Source organism: Phoenix dactylifera, chromosome 8 (assembly GCF_051530095.1).
Source record: "Phoenix dactylifera cultivar Ajwa chromosome 8, Ajwa_hap1_PhDact_Kaust_v1.1, whole genome shotgun sequence".
Lineage (NCBI taxonomy): Eukaryota > Viridiplantae > Streptophyta > Magnoliopsida > Arecales > Arecaceae > Phoenix > Phoenix dactylifera.
The window spans coordinates 14907826-14918070 of record NC_143197.1 but is presented as its reverse complement, the minus strand read 5'-3'; the positions used below and the strand labels follow the sequence as shown (position 1 = coordinate 14918070).

Sequence of the window (10245 nt, the reverse complement as noted above, 5' to 3'; positions counted from 1 at the left end):
AATAAAATAAAATTTTAAAATTATACTATTGTTTCTGTCTTCATCTTTTGCTATTTGGATCGTGATCTATTTGCACGTCTACCCATTAAGGATAATTTAGTCATTTTAATTTGAAACCGTTAATTTTTTTAATACTGTTAGATAGCATGGTACATATGCAAAAATAAGAATAAAAATAAAGGTAGAATAGCAAAACAAGTGTTTTATGAGGGTATACGTGTAAATATCAATTTTGGAAGGGTATTCATATAAAATCTGATATTTAGGAGGGTATTCATGCAAAAAATCTAAAAAAATATTAAAGAAAGGCTATTTTTTATAATTATTACTTTAAATAAAAATGAGAGTTCATTCTCATGTGAGACCCATTTTTTTTAATTACAGTTTGATCCCTTCATTTTGTCTGAGTTTTAGGTAGCCTTGTCAAGTTCAAAAAAAAATTTATTGGATTCTGAAATTACACTTCAAATGCAATGCAGTTCTTCGGACCATCTCTATTTTCCGAATATTAAGTATAACCCACAAAACAATATAATTCTCATATGTATAAAAAAAGATAACCCACAAATATGAAAATCAAAAAATATATATTTTTATACTAGATTTGATATACATACTGTTGTGGTTCAAATTTAGGCCGAGGGTGACCACGCCGGGGGAGTTGAGAGAGCTGTTGGAATGTTGAGGAAGAAGGTGAGCCACCTCCCGTGTGACGGCATACCTGCACAAAGCCTCACTGGTGGTTCCAGTGAGGGCCCTCCGACGCTCAAGTTAGGATGGATCTCAGATGGATCAAAAGTCCCCCCTAGGCGTTACCTGATGAGCTATTTATCGTCTTTATAGGAGCGCCCAGGTGGCGGAGATATGGCCCGTTCTCATCATGAGAGGAGATAGCTTCAAGCCAGATGGCGTGTAGCTAGAGTTTGCTTGAGGCGCACGGTACAGTCCATTCTGGTGAATAGTAAGGCGTCGACAGTTGTAGCAGGGTATGGCTGAATCAGCATGGCGTTGTTCTTGACTGTCGTTGGCCGGCAAGCGAAGCATGGTGCGGAGGCGTTGCAATGTACGTCCACGTAGGTAGGGGTCAGTACGCTTGTGGATGCGGCCGTAGGCGGGGCCGAGCTCAGTAAGAGGTTGCATCATATATTTGGCGAGGTCGGCCTAGCTTCTTTGATTCCGAGGTATGCTCGGCAGAGCGCTCCGAGCCCGAGGGTCGGGGCGCGTCGGCAAATATAAGGGCGCCCCGGGCTCGGCCGGGGCGCATCGGCGAATATAAGGGCGCCCCGGGATCGGTCATGGCGCGTCGGCGAATATAAAGGGGGCGCTCCAAGCTTGGTCGGGGCACGTCGACGAATATACCCGTGGTCGAAGGAGCTTTTGGGCTCGCGGTTGACACAGCAGGGCGTCTCGAACTCGGGCTAAGCCAGATTGTTATACCTTGGGCATGAGATTATTGCAAACTCGTATATAAAGGACGAATCACATTCTTAAGGCAATGTTCATCACATGCCTCGATCCAGGCGAGACTTTTTCAATCTTCTGATTTTCTTTTAGTAGACTTCTTTATAACAATATTCTAAAAATTATAAAATTAGCAACATAGCAATTTCTAGGTGTCAGCCAGCAAATCTTTCGTACATTTTTTTCCGAAGGTAATCTTTCATATTTTGGATTATAGGAATTTTCCAGTCTCTGTCTAAATTTCACAGCTACTAGGAATGGATTTTAAGAATTCCTGCAACTATATATGGTTGTAGAGTATTTCACACTACTCTGCAGGAGATAGGAAAAGAAACCAGAAGTTTCAAAACCGTATTATATTACTCGATATTGCGTTACAAAATATACCAAGAGGATTCTTTATTACAAACACTTCTAGCAGTAACCGTAAGGCTTGTAAACAGACTCTTCCAAAGAAGAAGTCCGATTATCTTCCTTATTCCTCTCGTTCACTCCAACATTAAAATCCTCTCCAACTTTATTAATTTCCTACAGATGCTCCACCTCAGTTATGGGATCCTGCATGAACCAAAAGCAATAACAAGCTATTAGATTTAAAATGTAAAATCCAACAATAGGAGAAAACCTATCACTTTTTAGAAGAGGAACAAACGCACTAACTTGGAGCAGTCAACCGCCTTGTTGATGGGGAAGGGAAGTGGCGTGCCGCACTTTTTCGGGAGGTTGATGACAGCATCGTCGTCGATGTCCTGGAAGTGTGATGCTGCCTGTTTCATGCAGTTGCATGCGAGCTGGCGGTCGGAAGTGGTGGCTGCCAATGCCTTAAGCTTAGTCACTCCTTGGCAGCATGCCGGCGCTGGTGCTGCTTGCTTCCCAGTTAGATATGCAATGCATGGAGTTAGGCAAAGGTCGACATCGACACAGGTCAGGGCATGACTAGGCTTGGCTACCAGGCAGCTTACTGCAAGGGCAAGGAGTATGGCTGCAGCTACTCCTTTCATTTTTCTTCTCGTATTTGCGTTGGGCTGTGGGTTTTGGTTGGAGTGAAGGCGAGGGGCTATTTATGGGGACGTGGTGAGCCTCATGGGGATCGCAAATGGTTGAGAGTATTTGTTTTCGGTTTTGGGTTGAGCTCAGCATGATGTCTCTCGTTGCATTGGTTTTCTCTATTGGATAAGGTGACGAGCCTGGTATGGGTACCCTTTGCTGTTTCTTCCATGGATGAGGGTGGCCTATCCAACTCAGGCACTTGAAAGCTGCCATGTTACCTCGCACTTGGGGGAAGTTCTTACGATCCAGTAATGGGTAAATTCAAGTCCCACCGGTGGTATAAGAGAAATACGAGAATCTTCCTTCTGTCACCCGCTGACGCTCTTTCCGGGCAGCAATACATGCTTTCTTGGGCAAGGAGTCTAATACCTGAGGCGCCGCATGGATTTAAAATAATCAATTCCAAAAAAGATATCATGCTATTTTCTGATTTGAACTATATTTTAAAAGTACCCAAATCAATTGAATTATTATTTCCATATATTTTAGAGTATTTAGATCAATAAAAATGATTTGTATTGGCAAATTATAGAGTTCATGATATGTTTTTGCTTACTAATTATATCGCTATTGGTCAATTTGCACTCCCTTGATGTATATTCCAAAGAACTTTAGGATATGGAATTTTTTAGATATTTTATATATCATATATCATGACCAATAATATAGATTTTTATTTTAAAATATTCATTACTGATTTTTATTTGGAAGCATTTGAGATTAAATATGCTATCCAAAGATCTTACCCAGTCATTTGTTACCAGGATAACAAGATGAGTAAACTCATGCGATATGGGTAGCCCTCTTAGATATGTTAGTATGAGAATTGACAGTGTTTTAGAGTAACCTTTTGTAAGACTCCATATTCTTCTTTTATTTTAATATGTTTTCTTTGCGTCTCACATGATATAAGAAGAAAGTCCAATAGCCGGCTATGATTGGTCAATGTAGAGTTCTCGTTAATATATAATATAGATATAGCAATAATGACCACATATAAAATAAACTTGGTTTAGCTACCGTAATCTAGGCAATCCATGCAAAAGAAATTGTAAAATTTAAGCCACCCATCCGCTTTAAAATCAATGGCCTAGAATTTCGGCATTTCACCGATTGTATCTACTTTCCAAATCAAATGTGCATGGTAATTGTGCATAATTAACTCTAATTTGAGGTTTCTTTTCTCTTTCGATTATGATCTCTTCCAATCTTTGTCCCTCTTCAAACAAAGTATAGGTGACGGGAGACGAGGCCATCGCATCAATGACGATATTATCTTTATTTCTCCATGTCAACCCTCCTCCTCTTCCATCCGATTCCTCAACCCCAACCCTAATCCTAATCTCCTTCTTAACTTTAATATTGTGCCTCTAACCTTCTCCTCCACCTCATCCCCGCTTGTAGCACTAGTCCCGCTTCCTCCTCAGCACTCGATTACTCTCAAGACCTGATCCTTCGTGCAAAGGTCCAACCTTTCGGCATGTGGTAGCAATAGACTGATGAAAATTTGGTGCAGTAACGGTGTTCAATAGTAGCGATAATGATTGTAAAATAAAATATGTGGTTAGAACAAAGCCTTGGATAGTATGGGGCATTAATTTATGGACTATAAGATAAATCATATTTGAGATCTTTTCCTTCCATAGTCTATTCACTAGTTATTCTATCAATATAAAAAATTACAGTGCTAGAGTTCTATAGATTCCAGATAAAATCTCTTTTTGAATCATGCATGCCTATCTTTTATGCCAGTCTATTCATTCCAGCTATGGTCCTAGTAGTTCTATTTTACTGAACCAAATCTAAACTTCTATATTTTTCTATGTTAGGGATAAAAAGTATATGTCGTTTGGCCCTAATTTTAGGTGGAGCTACATTGTGTTGTGGAAGCATGGCAATCAAAGTGGATGTTGTAGTGTACTTGAAATTTCAGGTAGCATTTGGTATAGTGTAGTTGAATTTTATTTGTTATCCAGCCATCTATTATTGTTGAGTTTGAGTGAATGAATGCTGGAAATTTTAGCATTTGAAGGTTTTTATTTGTTTGCAATTAAATGATCGAGAGAAGTTGATATTTATTCCGACAATGTCTATCTGCCATGCTTATATATATCACAGATTGTTTTTTCAACATGGACACAATTAAATCTTTTTTCAAAGGACAAAGAACTTTACTTTTGTTTAAATATATTGAATATTAAAATGCTTGATTTTTAACTTGTAACTATAGATTTGACAATAGCTTATGTTTGATTTATGCCTGATTCATAAAACTAGAGTGACTTTTCAAAGGACCCTTGTCATGAAAATTTCAATCAGGTTTTAACAAAAAGAAAAATTCTTGCTTTCATTCATTTATATGGATCCAAAACCAACTCCCCAACTAAATTGAGGGTCAACTTTACAGCCACTAACCTAAAAATTGAAAAATGAAATAAGACAAATCTCATGTTGGTGGCCAAAATATAGTGTAAGAGAGAGGAGAGAATTTAAAGGGTAAAGGGTTGAATATTAGTAGGATTAAATGATTGGTAAAAGAAGGGATTAATTTGAATAAACCCTCAAAAAGTTTATATCTATTGGACTAGACAAGGATAAGGATAAGGGCCCATGATCTAGTCGGATAAGGATGCTGTTGTATTCTGTTGCATTCAGCAACCATAAGACCGAGTCTTACGAGATTCCTTTGTTGTATGTGAACCGTGAATATACACATATTGCATAGCCATGATATCTATCTGTTGTAAAGATATACTTCAAATATCAATGAATACCAAGCTCTAATCAAGCATTGTCAAGAGGGCCATTAATCTAAATATCTTAGGCTTCACAATATCTAATAAGACTAAAAACATGGTATCTAGAGTTAGGCTTCCACATACAACATGGGAGGGAGAAAGAATCTAGGACCATAATCTGGGAGCTTGTTTAACATCTTAGGTGGGTCAAATTTGGATCAAATCAAGTTGGAAGGATAAAATATGGAACCTTGATATCATACCAAACCATACTCATTTATTTCCCAATATATCAATTATATCTCTGACCCATTTAACACTTAACATGCAAGATAGATTGAGTCTTACTTGAGTTAGGCTACCATGGCATACAATACTCTAAGCTTGGTTTCAGACAAAGTTTTCTATGCATTCTAAAGGTTTATATCCACATACTTCCCAAATAACATAATCAAGACCCGTTAAATTCCATGTTTCTGGTACAAAATACTGTAGCAGGATTGTCACAAAGATCCATAGACCCAAGCCATATTAGACCCACTTCAAATTTGTATGCCTATGGGTCATATGTGTCCCTAAGATAGACTCACACAAATTTTCAAGTTCTCTCCAATAAATTGGCTCTCTTTATGTACTATCTATACAGTTGTATACACTTGTATGCAATTGTATACAAAACTTACATAATTGTATATGAAAATATGGATAACCACATGTAAAACATTGGCCCATTACATATAGCGACTCCACCAAAAATTCTAACTAAGCAAGAGCTAAAGATATATTGGTTGTATTTGTACAATGTATAGTTTACTTATACAAACTATGCACTTTTATGCAAAATATACGATCCTTTACTCTTTTTTCGAACAAGAATAGAGAATCTTTTTTCGCTAAAAGATGTAATTGCATATAAGTCATTAGCTAAACACTATACAGGGACCAAATGTAAAATTCTAACTATATAACGGCTAAAGGTAAATTTTCAATGTTTGTGCAATGCCTAATGTAGATTGTACCCATGCACAAGATTTTATTAAGTATTACATTTCCTCAATTCTGGGTTTTAATATTTCGTTATGACTTTTTAAGTGAAAAATGATGATTGATGACCTTGTGTGCTTTAATCTTGGTAAAGAGCCAAGAAGGTTCATCACTGCATATCTTGCCCATTACATAGGATAGATAACATTGAGGGTCTGCTTTGGTAATGAGGTCATACCTAGAGTATTTTGAGAGATGCAATTTTGGTTTGAGAAGTGTCACTCTTCCATATTCAAGATTGGTGGCTTAAAGCACCCTATCTCATAAAGAATACAAAGTAAGAAAATCTAAATGCTCCTCATTAGACCAAACAAAACATAATTACCTTTGTAACATACAACATAAATCTTTTTTTTAAGTATTAAAAAGTAAACATCCAAAGAGTCAGCATGCAGCAAATCTTTTTATCTCAAAATTAGCCATCCTAGAAAAAAATCTCTCTAGAAGCAATGACTTTATTAGCTAACCAATCAACAATCCTAAGTTCCTCTTTGTAATATGAGAAAAGCTGAAAATAATTACCTAAGAGGAGTTTTATATCTTGCTAAATGGGACGATATATGTTGCCGCCAGAATTCGATCTAATGATCTAAAGGGCGTTGATGGATTTGCACGGTAGATTAAAAGGTACTGATTTGCCCACAGAAAGAAGACAAATGGTCACCAGAGCTGATCTGGCTACAGGCTTGCATAAGTCAGAGATAGGGCTCTAGGAAATAGTGGAGAAGAAAAAAGGAGGACTTGAAAAGAAAGTAGAGAGTATTGTATGTATGTGACGGTGCCTACCTAGTACCTTGAGCTTCTTTTTATAAATGAGAAAGTCTTATCCCACTAGGGTTGGACTCTAGAGTCTAGAGTCAAGTGAAATGCTAACTCTCAGCTTTCTTTATCCAGATCATCTCAACATTACAAGTCAAATTGAAACATGTCTCCCTTGATGCAACATGTCAACCCATGATTGATGGATCGAATTTGGGCCACATCACATGCCCCAGTATCTGAGCTAGTCCTACAGCTCGGGGTAAGGAAGTAGATAGATTAACCAACATTTGGTCATATTGGGTCTGCCTTATCCCACCTATTTATTGGTCATAGCCTATATACTTTTTTCATAGGAATTTTGGGCAGAATTCTTGAATTTCAGCGGGCTATTTGGGCAGGCCATTTTAAAATTCAAAAGGACTAGATAATAGCCAATTTGCATGACTACTCAGTAGTCAATAACAGTGTGATGCATGTCACCTTGTCAGGTCGGGAACTTGATTAGATATAGCTCAGCTAATATGAGTTGTTGAAGAATCCATATAGGGGAGGCTAGGACTCAATGTCTTTGCCTCATTTCTAAGAGTCCCAAGTTTTTTTAGGTCGGTTTGTCCTAGGCCCATACTAGCTCAGCTCAGCTTTCCTTGTTCAACTCTTCAAGTAGGTATCCCTTTCAACCTTCTTCTTTGCTCTTAGCTTTGATGTTCAACCAATCTACTACATGGTTTTCTTCCTCTTATCTCTCCCAACCCTTCCTCCTCTTTTAGTTCTTCTTCCATGGACAAGGCATCCCACTTGTCCTTCCCATAGGTCCGAGTGCCGAGTAGTGGACCTTAAACCAAGAAGACTTAGATGTTTAGGAGGTTTCATTTTGTTTCTTCTGAAATTTCTATTAAATTACCTTTGTCCGAGAAAAGAGCTTTCAGTTATTTACCAGGTCAGCTTTTTATATGTGAGGAAAGCTTCGTAGCAGGGCTGAGGTTTTCTGTCCATCCTTGTATCTGTCTACTTTTAGATATTATAAGTTAGTTCCTGTCCAGCTAGTCCCCAACATGTGGAGGAATATAGTGGGATTTTTCGTATACACCATCTTACATGGTGTATGATCATTTATCGAGCTCTTCAAAGCTCATCCTTCAAAGCATGGATGGTGGTACTTCTCTACTCGATAAGGATTGAAATCAAGGGCAACCCTTCCACTGTATACAGTTAGAAGGGTCGATTCTTTTTCGTGTTGTCGGAGTAACAATGGCGGTTTAGCATGACTAGGACAACCCAAGAGCTCCTTGAATTGATACCCCAAGTTAAACGGTGATAACCAAAAGGTGCCAGAGGAGTTATGTCGAGCCGAAGTTTTTTTTGTATAGGAACCTTTGGCCAAGTAGACTCTAACGAATGTCGGCCTGAGTTGAGTTAGACTGGATCGTAATTGTTAGCTGCTCTTCAATCCTGAGTGGTCAATCAAGACCACGAACTTGGCCTTCGAAAGCAACCGAGTGGCTCAAAGGCTAGCTCAAGGAGTTCTACTCTTGAGGAACTAAGCTAAGCCAGAGCAATGCACCTCCAACATTTTGTCTATTGTGGCCTTCAAGGATGCTGTTAAGGTACACATACGAGCTGCTACACTTAGCATATTTTACTTGTGATATGATAGTTGATATTTTATTTTGTAGAACATTGACCTCTAGATGGTCATAGTTGGCTAGTACAGTATGCTAGTCAAAGAGCTAGCGAATATACAACTAGAGTGGGATATGCTATGGAGAGAGAGGGGCAAGATCGTTTACGATGCCGACGTGCTTAAGGTTGAGCTAGAAAAGGAGCACGTTGACTCAACCACCCTCTAGGCCGAGCTGCAGGTGGTTGAGCAAAAAGGCTACCGAGGCTCAGGAGAAGGCCGCCGAGGCCTAAGAGAAGGTACTCCAAGCTATGGAGGACTATAGGGCCTCCAAAGCTTTCAAGGTGGAAGTGGCGAATATTGGGGTCGAGTCCTATGAGGAGAGCTTCAAGACCTATAAGGAACAAGTTGGAAAGCTCTTCCCCAGGGCCAACCTGAGTAGTAGGCCTTCAAATCTTATACCCTCTTTTTTTTGTCCTTTTTGAGTTGTAACTAGTCTCTTGGCTAACTTCTTTTTTCTTTTTTATGCTTTTTCTTACCCTTTTGATGTAACTGGCATTTGGGCCAACTTGTAAATGGAACTTCTTTAATGAAAACAAACCATTTTGTTCAACACCTACCATTATTTGGAATGTTTGTGATTAAGTATTTATTGAAGTATTTGAGGTCGTATTGTTAAGTCTCGAAGTCAGCTCATAGTGATCACGATCCACTTGAGATCGGCTTAAGAGCCATCGGTACGTGAGGTTGACCATCGAACTCTTTTCCCTAATTCTTAGCCTTTGGGGCTGGTTAGAGTTTAGCTTTTTAAGTCTTTCTTAGTTTAGCTTTAGGAGCCATTGTTGCTTGAGGTCGAATGTTGGACCTATTAACCTAAAGGTTTGATTTTGATGAATATAAAATATTGGAGTACAAGCCTACTAATTGTATGCTTTTGAAGTACCTAAAGATGTGTACAGGAGACAAAAATAATCCCTAAATAACTTGATTAGTTGGAGAAGCAAGCAACTTAAAGTGCCTAAGTTGGAGAGGATTTACAAGCTTTATTAAAGTTATGGAGTGGAAGAATCGACCCCAAGATAGGTTGAGCCAATGCCTAAATAACAACAGGCTTAGATAGAAAGCCAAGTTTTTGAAGGGCTTCAGAGTCGACCCATCACCACTAAAGAGAAGATCACCTCTTTAGTTAACCGAACGAAAACATAACCCATTAATAGATCATTACTACTAGATCAACACTACCATCTCCCACTTGATCAAATATTAATGAATTATTTGGTTGCTCTAAATTTTATGTCAACCCCAATTTTATTTTGATTCTTTAAAAAAAATAAGTATGTCCATGTTATTCCACCATTACCTTCTTTCGAGCATCCTCGAAAAGCTTCAATGGCCATAGCAGTTTAGTATGTTGTACAATTCGCCTAGGTGTTTATTAATCCTATTTTCTCAACATGCTTTTGGAATTTTTCCAATGACAGCTCTTTCATCATGAGATCTGCTATTTCTTTAAAAGGTATATAATCAACTTTGATCTTCCTCTTCTCTACCATATCTCATATAAAATGGTAG

At 38.3% G+C, this 10245-nt stretch overlaps 1 protein-coding gene across 1 annotated transcript; it reads right to left on the bottom strand.

The window, feature by feature from the left end:
• Positions 1–2009: 2009 nt before the first annotated feature.
• LOC149752987 (non-specific lipid-transfer protein 1-like) lies at positions 2010–2467 on the bottom strand. Its single transcript, XM_089924925.1, has 2 exons — positions 2122–2467; positions 2010–2019 (listed from the first exon to the last, which is right to left on the bottom strand). The coding sequence occupies exons 1-2, from the start codon at positions 2460–2462 to the stop codon at positions 2010–2012; spliced, it is 351 nt and encodes a 116-aa protein (XP_089781051.1). The 5' UTR covers positions 2463–2467.
• Positions 2468–10245: the final 7778 nt, after the last annotated feature.

What these genes read in the sequence shown, in the direction of transcription:
- LOC149752987 (XM_089924925.1), bottom strand. Translation starts at nt 2,462, where the DNA reads ATGAAAGGAGTAGCTGCAGCCATACTCCTTGCCCTTGCAGTAAGCTGC.